This window comes from Maniola hyperantus, chromosome 14, assembly GCF_902806685.2.
Source record: "Maniola hyperantus chromosome 14, iAphHyp1.2, whole genome shotgun sequence".
NCBI lineage: Eukaryota > Metazoa > Arthropoda > Insecta > Lepidoptera > Nymphalidae > Maniola > Maniola hyperantus.
Window position 1 is genome coordinate 10,575,684 of NC_048549.1, and position 15,688 is coordinate 10,591,371.

The 15,688-nt window shown below is 39.0% G+C and overlaps 1 protein-coding gene across 1 annotated transcript; it reads left to right on the forward strand.

The window, feature by feature from the left end:
• The first annotated feature begins 55 nt into the window (after nucleotides 1–55).
• Nucleotides 56–15,454, forward strand: LOC117988447 (E3 ubiquitin-protein ligase MARCHF6). Its single transcript, XM_034975594.2, has 10 exons — nucleotides 56–1,368; nucleotides 3,698–3,949; nucleotides 5,409–5,609; nucleotides 6,149–6,334; nucleotides 6,980–7,108; nucleotides 7,982–8,072; nucleotides 9,296–9,477; nucleotides 10,160–10,344; nucleotides 10,973–11,162; nucleotides 11,927–15,454. The coding sequence occupies exons 1-10, from the start codon at nucleotides 313–315 to the stop codon at nucleotides 12,059–12,061; spliced, it is 2,607 nt and encodes an 868-aa protein (XP_034831485.1). The 5' UTR covers nucleotides 56–312; the 3' UTR covers nucleotides 12,062–15,454.
• The last annotated feature ends 234 nt before the right edge of the window (nucleotides 15,455–15,688 follow it).

Consider the following 15,688-nt stretch of genomic DNA (forward strand, 5'->3'; position numbering starts at 1 on the left):
TTGGTAGGAATCGTAGGAATTTAAATATGACTAATAGCAACATTAGCAACTCGTTATTTCATTCACTTTTCATTTTTCTGATTCTGTGTGGTCCTAAACTAAACAACATAATTTATAGATAAAGTGAAATCGTTTTCTGTTATAAAATCCCTTGTTTGTTTGCATAAAGAGTGCCAATATTGATAATAAGAAGGGTGTGTGTAATTTCATACGCATGTAGATTCCGTGTCGTTTTTGTGCAACAACTCGACAACAGTTCGGGAAACAGCACGTCAACTTTTGCAGATCAAGCTGACGAACTGAATTGCAACAATGATGGACTCGGACGGGTCCGGGGCGGACTTCTGTCGGTTCTGCAGGTCGGAGGCGTCATCCGACCGGCCTTTGTTCCACCCCTGTATATGCACTGGTTCGATAAAGTGGATCCATCAAGAGTGCCTGGTACAATGGATGCGATATTCGCGCAAGGAAATCTGCGAGTTGTGCGGGCACCGTTTCTCGTTCATGCCGATTTATTCTCCCGATATGCCGCGCCGGCTTCCTATTAAGGACGTCGTTGGAGGATTGGTCACCTCTGTGGCATCTGCTGTAAAAGATTGGTTGCATTATACTCTGGTTGCGCTGGCTTGGCTGGGAATAGTGCCTCTGACTGCCTGTCGAACGTATCGATGCTTATTCTCGGGGTCATTGGAACCGGTGATATCTCTGCCATTTGATATAGTATCAGCTGAGAACCTTGCTAAAGATGTCTTTTCTGGTTGTTTTGTCGTGACGTGTACTTTATTCTCGTTTATCGGACTAGTATGGTTGCGAGAGCAGATTATGCATGGTGGTGGTCCTGATTGGATGGAAAGGGAAAACCTACCTGCTCCGGCTGCTGAGGACTTGCCTCTACAAGATAATAACAATGATCATGTGAACGAAGGTGCAGGCGATGATGGTGGGGCGAGGGAAGAGCCTAACGGTGAAGGGGGTGATGACCCTTTAGTGGGAGATGAAGCTAATTGGAATCCGATGGAATGGGACCGAGCAGCAGCTGAGGAATTGACCTGGGCACGTTTACTCGGCTTAGATGGCTCTATGGTGTTTTTGGAACATGTTTTCTGGGTTGTGTCCTTAAACACCTTATTTATTGTGGTATTTGCCTTCTGTCCGTACCATATTGGCAAACTGGGAGCAGCACTGGCCGGTTTGGCAGCAGAAGGTCCGTTTGCAGGTCTCTTAACAGCGTTAGCAGGATATGTAATTGTTGGAGCTATCCTGGCAGTTTTACATGGAATGGCATCTTTACTGAGATTGCGAAGTGCTAAAAAAGCACTGGGTTTTTGCTATGTGGTGGTTAAAGTTGCCTTACTGTCTGTAGTTGAGGTGAGTAAGAGTTCTATCTATAATATAAATATTTCTAAAATGTATCTACTCTAAAGCTTCTATCCAAATATTGGGGCCGCTTTTCTTGTACACAATCTCTAAACTAAACTAAATTAACAGATCTAAATCTAGTGCTATCCTTTTCAGCAAGCAACATTATGACAGGGATAGCAATAGATTTTGACGTGTCATTTTAATTTAGTTTAGAGATTGTGTACAAGAGAATCAGCCCCAATGAGCATGCATCAAAGAGCATGTTAAATTGTTGGTTCCAGTTATTATCACTAACATCTGATATTGATTATTAAATTTTGGAGTTGAAATCATGGTCTTCTATTGGAATGTAGATGTGCAGGTTTTTAAGTCCCTATGTGATTGAAGAACAAAGAAGAAACACACACATCACATTTATATTATTAGTAGGGTTAATAGGCTTTAACATCTTGCTTACAATGTTTTCTTATTATTTTTAGGGTTCCGTACCTAAAAAGGAAAAACGGAACCCTTATAGGATCACTTTGTTGTCTGTCTGTCTTTCTGTCTGTCCGTCCGTCCGTCCGTCCGTTCGTCCGTCTGTCCGTCCGTCTGTCAAGAAACCTACAGGGTACTTCCCGTTGACCTAGAATCATGAAATTTGGCAGGAAGGTAGGTCTTATAGCAGACATTCGGGGAAAAATCTGAAAACCGTGAATTTGTGGTTACATGACACAAAAAAAATTAAATTGTGGTCATGAACAAATATTGCTATTTTCAACTTTCAAAGTAAGATTACAATACTGAGTGGGATATCATATGAAAGAGCTTTATTTGTACATTCAAAAACAGATTTTTATTTATTTTTAGGCATAATAGTTTTTGATTTATCGTGCAAAATGTCGATAAAATATGATTATAGTACGGAACCCTCAGTGCGCGAGTCAGACTCGCACTTGGCCGGTTTTTTTTCACAAGGTTACAGTTTTATTGGTTTAGTTTTCCTTGAATTAATAGTCTAACATACATAAAAGGAAAAGGTGACTGACTTACTGACTGATCTATCAACGCACCGCTCAAACTACTGGATGGATTAGGCTGAAACTTGACTTGTAGATAGCTATTATGATGTAGACATCCCACTAAGAAAGAATTTTTGAAAATGCAAGCCCTAAGTAGGTAAAACAGGGATTTGAAATTTGTGTAGTCCGCACGGACAAGTTGCAAGTTACTTTATAAAAAAATCTTAGTACATGATATCATGTACTAAGATTATACATATATATGAATAGTTTTGAAAGGTTCTTCGTACCGCCTAACAGTCGATTCTATTTCAGGAATTTTTTAAATATTTCTCTCCGTAAGAACCATCCTCGTACTTCAAGAAATATTATCAAAAAAGAATTAGCGAAATCGGTTTCATTTCATTCAGCGATTCATTTTTATATATAGAGATAATTAGAGACATACAAATCGCTTAGGTAGGGTGTGGGTAGGGTTACGGTTGACAAAAAACAAGCCTCACCATTCCTATCACTCTTGTAACCTGCACCCTTCCCCACAAGCCATCTCAGTGAATGATGGCTGTTGGCTGGGCTGGCTGGCCAACAGAAACATAAACAATGATCTAGTTACATATTTAATTGCAAAGAACCCTTAGAGATTCAAGAAATAGAAGTATAGGGGTTTCAAGGAACATTGAAAAGATAGAAGCACCTGCTCCAAACAGGTGCAAAATTCCAGTTAGATTATTGGCCCATTGACTAAACCAATAAAGTGTATTTTTAAATTCTGATAGTTAACTGTTCATTTGCCAAACAGGTGTACCAATTCCAACAGAATTTTTGCAACATGTTATTGCAATGCAGTTCCAGTACAAGAAGTTTAGAGAATGTCAGAAATACATACCTTCATACATCCCATACATCCATACTAATATTATAAATGCAAAAGTAACTGCTTATATATTTGTTATTTTTCATGGCTTAGCTGCTGAACCAATCTTGACGAAATTTGGCACATACATAGTTTGCATCATGGAGATGGACTTAGTAAAAGTAAAGTAAAAGTAAAGCAAAATTAAAGTAAAAGTAAAGTAAGCATCAGTTAGTTTTACACAACATTGGAATTCAGAAGCACATGTTATATGTACCACACAAAAAGTCCTCCCTGGATGACAGTGGGGGTTTATACAGTAGGGGAAAGGTTTACTGATGGACACAGATATCCCTGCTGTCACCCTTTGCTTTGTACTGCCAAATAGATAGATAAATCTATACTACCACCTCATCCCACAAGCTGTCTGAAACAAAACAGTCTTAACTAACGAACTATAACTTTAATCCTGCCCTTTTAGATTGGAGTAATACCCCTAGTCTGCGGTTGGTGGTTGGACCTATGCTCCCTCTCAATGTTCGACGCCACCCTCAAAGACAGAGAGTCCAGTCTCCAAGCCGCCCCCTGGACGCTCATGTTCATACACTGGCTCGTTGGAATGGTCTACGTGTACTACTTCGCATCATTCATTTTGCTACTCAGAGAGGTGCTGAGACCAGGAGTTTTGTGGTTCTTGAAGAATTTGAATGATCCAGATTTTAGTCCTGTGCAGGTGTGTATGATATGCAGTTTCGGCGAGTAAAAAATTTTGGTTAACCCCTAGACTCTGGGGGATAGTCTAGACTCTAGAGTGATAACTGTTAAATAGGTATTTTAAAATCATGAGATTCCTTAGACAGTTTTTTGCAAAAAAATTACCGTTTTAGAAAATAATGGTCACAAATGTCAAAGTTTTTTACAACTAGCATAGCTTAATTTCATATAAATCGGTTAAACGGTAAGGCCCTTAAAATTCCCATGGGCACTCATTGATTTTCCGGGATAAAAAGTAGTCCTAGGTCCTTCCCTGGGATGTCAGCTAATTGTGTACCGTTGGGCCGTGAAAAGCTAGCAGACAGAAAGACAGACAGGCACACTTTCGCATTTATAATATTATGTGGAATAATGTGGAATACAATTATTCCATACTAGCTGTTGCCCGCGACTCCGTCCGCGTGAAATTAGGTTTTTAAAAATCCCGTGGGAACTCTTTGATTTTCCGGGATAAAAAATAGCCTATGTCACTCTCCAGGTCTTTATCTATACACATGCAAAAAATCACGTCGCACCGTTGCGACGTGATTGAAGGACAAACCAACAAACCAACAAACCCATAAACCGGTAAACCAACAAACAAACACACTTTCGCATTTATAATAAGGGTACTGATAATATTATGTGTGTGTGTTTGTTATTATGAATTAATGGATGTGGATATAATAAAAATAAAAAATATATTTTTAACCTGATTTAATTAGGTACAGAGCACAAATAATATTATAAATCCAACAGTTACACTAACGAAGGTAATTGGCTAATTTTGTAAGGCTCATTAATTTGCACGGTGTGTCTAATTATAAAGTCAAATCAATCCATTAAGTACTTGCCTAGTATGTAGAGTCGGTCGATTAAAATTCTCAGCTAATAATATGCAAGTATTCAGGAAAAACTACGTATACATATATCCTGTCCAGTAGGATTGTCTGCAAAGTAAAATAAATCGAAAATTATACATAATATCTCATACCCGCGTGTTTAGTCGACGTTAGCCCGACAAGTTTCGAACCCATCCGGGGTCCTTTTTCACAGGGACTCAGTTCTTCGAAAATCGAAAATTCTTTTAATGATATTATGCACTAGCAAGTACATTATACAAGTTTAAAAATTAATTAAAATAATTCTCCTGATAAAAAATCGTTCAAGTGCGAGTCAGATTCACACATGAAGGGTTCCGTACCATCATCGTGCCATAGTACAACTTAACAGTTATTATTTTTTATTTTTTGAATTATAATTATTTGTTATTATAGCGGCAATAGTGAAAATTTCAACTCTCTACCCTTGCAAAGGTGTGTGAAGTCTGCCAATCACCGTGGGATGCCAGTATTACTTTAACGTGTCATAGATAACTAGACCAAACATTAAGTTAAATAGACGAAAGAAACAGACTGAAAAACCATTGTTTGCTTTAGGAAATGATCCATCTCCCAGTATGGTCTCACATACGTAGGCTCGTCGTGTCTGCCATGGTGTTCGGGACGGCTGTACTCTTCATGCTGTGGTTACCTATCCGGGTGATCAAATACGTGTTGCCTGGATTCCTTCCGTACGCTGTGGCCGTCCATACTGAGGCTCCTGTCAATGAGCTCAGTTTGGAATTACTGTTGTTGCAAGTAAGTCCATACCAGTGTAATCCGACTTCTCGCTCTAATTTGTTATTCGAAGTGGGATAGCGATAATTAAGTACAGTACGCGGCAGAAAGTAATGTACATCGGCCTATAGAATGACATTTCGGCTATGTAGAGCGTTGTCTCTGTCGCTCATACCTATGTGACGTTTTGTAGGTCTCAACGACAGAGACAACGCTCTACGAAACTGCTCTCTTTCCAAAGGTCGATGTACAATATTTCCTGCCGGGTAATGTAGTTTTGATGCTATAGTATTGGACGTGCACACTGGAGATTAAACTTCGGAAATCTAAATATATAAAAGGAAAAGGTGACTGACTGACTGATCTATCAACACACAACTCAAACTACTGGATGGATCGGGCAGAAATTTGGCATGCAGATAGCTATTGTTACGTAGACATCCGCTAAGTAAGGGTTTTGGAAAATTCAACCCCTAAGAGGGTGAAATAGGTGTTTAAACCGCGGACAAAGTCGCGAGCATAAGCTAGTAGTTTTGTAACACCCAACCCTGTTGTTTCAGGTGATCCTACCAGCACTTCTAGAACAATCTCACACACGTACATGGCTGAAGGCAGGCCTTCGCGCGTGGTGCGCCTGCGCGGCCGGAGCCCTGGGGCTGCGCTCATATTTGTTAGGGGAGGCTTCGAGGGATAACGAGCCTAATCCCCCTCCACATCCACCGCATCAATTGGGGGCTGCTCATCGGGTAAGATTAAAGTGTTTCTCTTTTTAGGACTTTAGTTGTTTGCCTGCCTTTCCATCCGTTCGTCCGTTCGTACTTTCGTCCGTCCTTGTGTCAAGGCCTTCAGAAACGGTTTGAGATACCTAGTTGACAATACTGAATACTAGAGTCAATTGCCTCTGGGCTCTAAGGCTGAGATCTATAGGGCGCACTCTGACTTAGGCAAAGGTTTTCACAGAAATCTGTCTCGTTTTAACTCAATCTTAAGTCTGAGCAAAGTCAAAGTGCGCTCTATAGGTCTCAAAATAAGGCACATACTTTAGAGCACACTTTGAGTTTGCTCAGACACTTTTAAAACAAGATACCGTTATTAATTATCGTTAGTCCTACGGGAATTTTAAACCTAAATTTACGCGGCTTTAAGGGTTCCGTATCCGTACCTGAAGGGTTCTAACGGGACCCTATTTCTAAGCCTCCGCTGTCTGTCCGTCCCTCTGTCAGCGGGCAGTATCTCGTGAAACGGAATCTGTAGGGTTAAAATTTTCACAGAATGTGTATTTCTGTTGCCGTTATAACAACAAAAATAATAAAAATGGCCTCCATGAAAATGAAAAAACATGACTTGACTCGCACATGGCCGGTTTTTTATTAAGTATGATTTTGTTCTAGGCTCTGATGTGGCGCGACGGGCCGGCCGGGTTCGAGCCGTACGTGCGAGTGTCGTGGTTCCCCGTGCGGTTGGGAGCTCTGCTAGCGTTGGTGTCTGTTTCACTCGTCATGGCCAGCGCGCTTACTCTTGTAAGTTCATTTTGTTACGTATAGACTGAGTAAAAAATCTAGACAAAGGAACGTTTGCTTTCTCATGCACACTAAAAAGAGAGCACAGATAAAGTTAATAAGTTAATAAGTTACGCATGGCTACGCGGAATCATTTACTGTAAAAGCAGCTTCGCTGTGGAATGCACTTCCGGTCGAAATAAGACGCTCCAAATCGCTGGCAATCTTTAAAAACCGTGTCAAGAAACACTATCTGTTACTGTAGATTTTCTGCCATAACTATATGTACAGTTAGCTATGTAGTATGTATTATTTTTTTAATTATACTATATTGATTTTATATAGTATTTATATACATGTATATTGTATATATTATATTATATTTTATAGTATGTACCTATTAGAGTGTATGTGTTTATATATACCTATATATATTTATATATATATTATATTTATAGCTACATTGCGACTCCCCGTCTTACAGTTCTATAAGTTCTTAAGTATGGGTTGCCTGGAAGAGATCACTTTAGTGATAAGGTCGCCCTTTGTTTTTTAAGTGTATCCTGTATTCTTACTCTCTGTAAATCTATTGACAATAAAGTTATTTTAAATTAAATTAAATTAAGTTAATAAAACTGGTTTTTCTCCTATTGGTCGTTGTAAAAAATGCGTATTTTGGGAAAACTTCGAGATTTTTTGTATCGAGTCAAATTGTGCCAATCGTGTTTTGGCTCTCGTAATTCACTGAAGAATATCTTTAATTTTTATAATAAAAAAATTTTAGTTTTTGAGGCCAAAAGTTAATTCTTTGAACATTCGAAATGTGTCTCAACACCCCTTTTGGGCTGCATTTCGCCTTAACAACAGTATTTAATGGGTGTTTTTTTATTATAGGTGATACCCGTGGCTATAGGGAGAAAAGTCATGGCACTATGGTTACCGAAGGCATCGGAAGGTGTCCATGAACTATATACGGCAGCGTGCGGTAAGTAAATCGCTTTCATTTACCTATAACGACGCATTCCGAATACTCATGGCATTGCCGAGGTATTGCAGTGCTTCTACTATGTTTGCCGAAGCGGGGGTGCCCGACTTCTATTGTATTGTTAGAACTCGCGTAGCATCCTTTTGGGAAAGACTTCGGAACTCTAACAATGCAATACTCAAGGTCGTTTGTGAAGGGATGCCCATTGCCCAGCCCTATTTTTAGTTATTGGCTATCTGTACACCATGATAAGAACAGAAAGTAATACCTGTGACATCTGAAATGAGTTTTTTAACCATTTCAGTTAGTCGTAAGGTATTTTAATGTATAATGTATTATGTGTATGCTTTATAATGCTAATTTATTGTAAATTTTAAATGTGTATATGGGTTTTTTATGCCTGAAAATAAAAAACTATTATTATTATTATACAGTTCTTGCAATTCACGAAGGCGAGTGAACTTTACTTGTGGTTACGTCTTATGTGACATTACGTATGTGTGCTCGCAAACGCACACATTTAGTGTACCTTATGTATTATGTATACCGATACGACTTAAACACAAGCATGAGTAACTCGCCTTGGTAAAATGCAAGAACTATACCCGCGGGATGATAACGTAAAACGTTGCAGTAGCGACAGCAACGCGATAGCAGTAGCAATGCGACAGTTAATTTGCTGTCTTTCTTCTTCTTCTTCTTATTTTGTTTTGTGGCTATTGCTGTCTCTCTCTAGCCGGACGTTTGACAGCAATGATCGCGAGATTTACTGTCGTAAGCCTGTCGCGAGATACGTAATCACCCCGCCGGTTTAGGGAGACGAGCCAATAGGCAAAATGAAGCGGCCGTTATCTGGGAACTGGGAAGTCGCCTTTGAAGTTTTATAATATACTTAGCTTATGCTCGCGACTGTGTCCGCGTGGACTACACAAATTTTAAACCCCTTTTTTACCCCCCTTAGGGGTTGAATTCACAAAAATCTTTTCTTAGCGGTTGTCTACGTCGTAACAGCTATCTGCATGTCAAATTTTAGCCCGATACGTCCAGTAGTTTGAGCTGTGCTATAGAACAGTCAGTCAGTCACCTTCTCATTTTATATATTTAGATATAGTAATATATATATAGATGTGTTTCAATTTGCACTTGGCCAGTGTGGTGCACTATGGCCTAAAGCCCTAAACCACTCTCATTTAGGCTGGCGATAAGTTAAGATACCTTTTTAGGAATGTACGTGTGTTGGGCGGCGGGACGGGGCGGAGCGCTAGCGGCTGGCTGGGCGCAGGGTGGTAGGGCTGCGCTGTTGGCTCGGGCCGCGCTGTGGACTCGACGCGCGGCTAGGGCTGCGCTAGCGGCTTTAGCATTGCTGGGACTCGTTCCGCTTATGTTTGGATTGCTATTGGAACTGGTAAGAGTCTCATATTTAGATAAAGTAATCCCACAATACAATTTTTTTTTTAAAGAATATTAGCCATATTAAATGGCTAATATTCCCCTTTCCTCTCCAACTAAGCGTCAAACTTGTGCTAGGAGTAGGTAAGACAATAGTGCAACGGGCGGGGTTCGAACCGTCGACCTTTCGGTTTTCAGTCCATTCCTTTACCCGTTGAGCTATTGACGATCCTATGTATTTATATATTATAAAATCTTATTATCTATCTATCTATTATAAAATGTCGATTCGACTTTATTTTGTATTTGACTTTTACAGTAAGTGAAACAATAGTTTTTAATCTATGGCACTAACTACCAAGTAGTTTTAAACACCTCGATAAAAGATGGCGGCTGCAAAACAGCTGTTCTGTTTTGAGTCCGCTATTTGAAAACTGACGGAAATAACGTTTGTTTTTGTCCGAAAAAAATCTGACTTCGAGCGATGACGCACTTATCCGATCCGAGTCCGTGAAAATACGATCCTTTTTGTTTTACGAACTGTTTTTATTGTAGCTTATGACATATTATGTCGTAGATATTTTTTATATCCGTATTTTCACGGATTCGGATCGGATGAGTGCTCTCAAGTCACACCTGAGGATTTACACTCAAATTAAAATGTCATAAAATATCTATAGGATTTATTATTGTTCTAGGTATTAGTAATACCACTTCGGGTGCCGCTAGAACAATCGCCAGTATTATTCGTATGGCAAGATTGGGCCCTCGGCGTCCTATACACGAAGATAGTCTGTGCTCTCACTATGATGGGCCCGGATTGGAGTATGCGACGGGCCATTGAGAAGGCGTATAGAGATGGAATTCGAGAGATGGATCTCAAGTAAGTGTTCAGAAAGGCATTAAAATAGGTGCCACATTTCTGTCTATGACAGATTTGGATGGTTGGAAGTCTTTACAGAAAGGATCGTGACCATATGGCGCCGCGGCGGGGCGATTACGTATCTCGCGACAGGCGTAAATCTCGCGATCAAACGTCCGGCTAGACTGAGACAGCAATAGCCACAAAGCAAGATAAGAAGTAGAAGAAGAGAGACAGCAAATGAACTGTCGCATTGCTACTGCTGACTGCTGTCGTATTGCTACGGATACCATAGCGCTGTCCTGGCCCCGCCTGTATAGTAACTATATAGTAACCAGGGTCGCCATGTAGTGTGACTACATGGCGACCCTGGTTACTAGGTGATAATTCAAACACGTCAGCTCGGTGGCTAGACCTCTTTATTACTACTCAACTTATATCTAGTACATACACTCACTACATTTCTTAATTCGCTTTCTTTAATTTTTATAATATCCTCTACCCTAAGGTTGCCTGGATCGCTATTTTAGCGATAAGGCCGCCTATTGTACATGCTATCGTTATATTTCTATTGTTTTGGTGTACAATAATATTTTACTTTTACTTTTGCTTACATTTTCATTTACATCTATTTTTTTATTTTCACCAGATTTATACTGCGCGAGGTGGCGGCACCGTTAGTGCGATGGCTGGGCCTCGCGCTGGCGGTGCCTTACGCGCTCGCGCACAGCGTGGCGCCGCTTGTGGTGACTGCGCCCGCGCAGCGCAACTTGCTAGTGCGCCGGGTGTACCCTGCGCTGCTGCTGCTGGCCATGCTCGCCGGCCTCGCGCTCTTCCAGGTAAGTGACGTGCCAGGTGGCTGAAAGAATGATCATCATCATCATCATCATGATCAACCCATCGCCGGCTCACTACAGAGCACGGGTCTCCTCTCAGAGTAAGAAGGGTTTTGGCCATAGTCTACCACGCTGGCCATGTGCGGATTGGTAGACTTCACACACCTTTGAGAACATTATGGAGAACTCTCGGGGATGCAGGTTTCCTCACGATGTTTTCCTTCACCGTTAAAGCAAGTGACATTTAATTAGTTAAAACGCACAACTCCGAAAAGTTAGAGGTGCGTGTCCGGGATCGAACCCCCGACCTCCGATTAGAAGGCGGACGTCCTATCCAGTAGGCTATCACAGCTTTTTGGTAGAATGATAGATGATAGAAATCTCTTAAGGATGAACTCTTCTTATCGCACGATCTGATAATCGCCCATCATCATCACTACCAGCACCATCACACCACCATCATCACTAACACAATCATCGCTGCCACCAGCATTAGTTCCACCACCGCTATTACCAACACCACCATAACCAACCACCATCATCTTCACTATCAACACCATCACCACCACCACTACGATTACCACCAAGGACACTACCATTTCCATCACCGCCAACACTACCACTATCATTACCACCACCACCATCACCACCACCCAATTAAATTTGGTTTGTCTGTCCTTTTCTTATTACATTGGTAAGGAAGAGATGCGAATACTCAAAATTTTAGTTGCGCTCAGAATCAGTATCATTGCCTATTTTTTTTACAGATACGTCAATTCCGCAAACTGTACGAGCACATAAAGAACGACAAGTACCTCGTCGGGCAAAGACTCGTCAACTACGACCATCGGCGGCACAAACAACAGCAACAACAACAACAAAACACCGTCACCTCCAACTAGGGAGAGAGATAGCAGATAATGGCGGCCGGGCGTGCGACAGAGACAGGCTTGTTCTCCTTCTATGCACTTGTGCGACTAGATTTTAAGGTAACTTTTGCAGGCCGGTCGCGTATTTATTGTCGGATCCGATTATTGTTAATCGATTATTTTTACGACATGATGTGTCTCGGGTCCGATTATTTTTTCGACATGATGTGTCTGATCCGATTAGTGGAAATCGATTATTTTTTCGATATGATATGTCTTGGGTCCGATTGTTGTAAATCGATTATTTATTTTTTCGACATTGTGTTCCAATCAATGTAAATTTCAGTGCCTTTTGTTTGGTTAAGTACTCCTCTAATCGATTTCAGTCATTATTAAGCTCAACAGGTTTTAGTGGATTCTTGTGTTTTAATTTTGTTAATTTTTACAAATAATTAAAAAAAGTTAGGGTCAGGTTGCATCAACCTTTTAAATGTGTTTAAGTAAATTTTTCTATCCCTGTACTATTTGTCACTGGAATAAATTTATATGTCAAAAAGTGACAGCTTTTCAAAATTTTACTAAACCAGATTCAAACAGTTGCAAGTTGGCCTTAGTATGTGTTGATGTTGACAGTAATAATTGCACTGCAAATCTATCGAAAATGTACCGCCAACAAAAAAAATACTTGCTTATTTACTTGATTTTTACTAACTTAAATGCTTGATGATTTAGAAAATCTTTAAATTAATTTGAGTTCTATGAGCGAATATTTTTTAAATGCAAATAATATGGAAAATAATTTTGTGTTTGTAAATCCATGCCTGACATTCAACTCGCATTCGAATTAATCTAGATTTTCTTTTCAAAATCGTCATATTAATCGTGGTATGTACCCGTTATTTATTACATTATAATAGATCTTTTTTATAATGTAGACCACCACTAAGACATGTTTTTCAGAAATTCCATCCAAGCAAAGGATCCGAGGAAAGGTGGATCAACTAGTCGTCGATAAATATAATCGGATCCGACAGTAGGATGTTTGCGGTTGGCCTTAGTCTAATTTTACCATAGCTTGGAGGTTTGCGTTCGATAATTTTTGTGGGTTCATAACTTCATAAATGATTGTAAAAAATGTGATAAAAATGATTGATAAAAACTATGAATAAAAGCAATATTAAATATTGTAAATTAGTGTCATTTCTTACCTAACTTGAAGCACTTATTCATCGATTTTTTTTTTCTTTCTATGTGGCTATGATTTCGAAAAACTCAATTCTAAGGCCGGCCACATGTTATCAGAAATTGTCTGTCAGAAATTTTTCTGTAATTTCAATTGAAACTTAAGTCTGAGCAAAGTCAAAGTACGCTCTGTAGATCTCAGTCATAGCTAGGTTTGAGGAAAATCTGTTCAGCTGTTTGAGAATTAGTAGCACTTTTCTCTGCCGGTGTAGGGATCTGATTCTGATCTGATCAATTCTGTGATTGATATATACTTATTACATGAACTTGTCATATCGACTCGACTCCTGCACTGTAATAATATGGCGACCTTGACCTGATGCTGCAACCTGGACTGCAGACTATCTAACCCTTTCAAAATTTATAGCAGATGTACTATTACTAGTACGCAGTAGATTACTATTTTGATATCGATGAGAAATTGGTTCGATGAGTGGTTAGTACATATTGACAACAGTCTAATGATAGGCCAGAAGGTGGCCATAGGAACTGGGCTCTTTGACTTTAAACATAGATCCGATAGCCAAGGTGCGACAATCGCTACTTATAAAAATATGGTATACAGTTTTTTATTAGCCTTAGCCTGGTACCGTTAGTCTAAATTAGATAAGTATTTGCTAAAAACATACTTTGACTATATTATATAAACATCTGAATCAAGTCGTATGTACCGAACAAAGATATAAAATTCCAGATAGGCAAAGTGTGTGCGTGAAGACTCATATTATGCGTGTGTGACATGACATGCGTGCATGTGCCACGAAGCGGCGGCACAGACTACATAAATAGTGCGCGACAGGTCGACATGGCTATCGTGCTGGGTACGCCCCCCACAGCCCCCGCGCTAACCCGGTGCGGGTCCCCCCGCCTCATACCCCGATTGCCATATCGACCTGTCGCGACTCGTGAACCATAGATAGATAGTGGTGTTTACGGGGTAAAGCGACATCTATTGTACGAGTATGTTTAAAAACATGGCGACCTGCAGTTGCCAGTCTATAAAAGTGGTTGGTACCAATTAGAATGAATTTTAAATTTAATTAAAAAAAAATATTATTTGAGTTCTTCGTACACAGTCATCATTTTTATCGATGGATATATTAAAATAATAATAATGAAAGAATTTAAAAGTATTTGTGAAATATTTTGATAAGTACGCTGGTCTTCTTAATTCCGTAGACTTGTTAAGTAGGTTATACTCAATTTGTTTATATATTATGCTCAATCCAATGTTTTGTCTTTTATTATTGTATGTGTTAAGAACAGTGTTCTTAGTATGAGATTGTATATTATCTCGTTGATAGAATTCGAGAGTCTTGACTCTTGATGATGTCTCTCTGATCTTGACTCTTTGATGGTGTTGACACCATCCAAGTAAAATGAAACTAAAATTCCTTGATTTAAAGTTAAAAATTCAGTGCCACCGCTTTCAATTTCGCAACGTTCGCTTGGAGCGCTAGCTGTAGATGTATGGACAAACTTTATCTTTAAAACAAAGTTGTTAAGGTCTATTTTACTTTAACGCTAAAGTGTTTCGATGCTAGAATACTATGAACGTTACAGGTGACATGAAAAAGCTCGTACTAAGCACACTGTGGAGGCAATAATAATAATTAATCTGTGCCTTTTTTTTTAAATCGACCCAGTAAAGCTAGAAAAAAATTAGAAAAATATTAAGACACAAGAACATTTTAATTTGTTTAATAAATATTATGTTAATATTTTAAAACATATTTTGTCTAGGTATTTAGGTCTTTATTAGGAGTGTATTAGGTCTCAGTCCCTACTCTTTCACCTTTTCTGATTCTAATTTAGTTTGTAAAATTTTGTTTTTCTGTTGAATTTTTTTTTATTAATTTCGTTTAAAAATTGTTTTTGTTGATATTATAATGAGTTTCTTTATAAATAATGTTCGTTAAGAAATAAGAAAATTGGATATAGGTTTTTGGTTTTAAAATGTTTTATTTTATTTTTCAAACTGTTTTTTCGTCGAACTTCAAAGGTGAAAGAAATAAAATTTCCTCGTGCATATTTTGATCTTAATTTTATGTATGTAAATATTCTACGTATTATTATTAAATTGTAAATGCTAGAATCGGTTGCGGAGGAAAGGAGTTATTGTGGATAGATAGATGTAGAGGAAGGAAATAATTATTTGTAAATCAATAAACAGATTTATTTAATTTTTGCTGTTTTATTGTAGTAATTACTAACGACCTTTTCTTAGACTTTAGTGAAAACGTTTTAACTATAAGGCTGGGATCTATACAGAATACTTTGGCTTTACTCAGATTTAAGATACTGTTAAAAGGAGACATAAAGTCTCGTTTTAACGGAAACTTAAGTCTGAGCAAAGTCAAAGTATACGCTCTATATTGATCTTAGCCTAAGTAGAGTCTGAGCATAGTACAAGTAAGC

What these genes read in the sequence shown, in the direction of transcription:
- LOC117988447 (XM_034975594.2), top strand. Translation starts at nt 313, where the DNA reads ATGATGGACTCGGACGGGTCCGGGGCGGACTTCTGTCGGTTCTGCAGG. An exon ending in CCTTACTGTCTGTAGTTGAG is followed by an intron (nt 1,369 to 3,697) that starts GTGAGTAAGAGT and finishes CTGCCCTTTTAG; the next exon opens with ATTGGAGTAATACCCCTAGT. An exon ending in CAGATTTTAGTCCTGTGCAG is followed by an intron (nt 3,950 to 5,408) that starts GTGTGTATGATA and finishes TGTTTGCTTTAG; the next exon opens with GAAATGATCCATCTCCCAGT.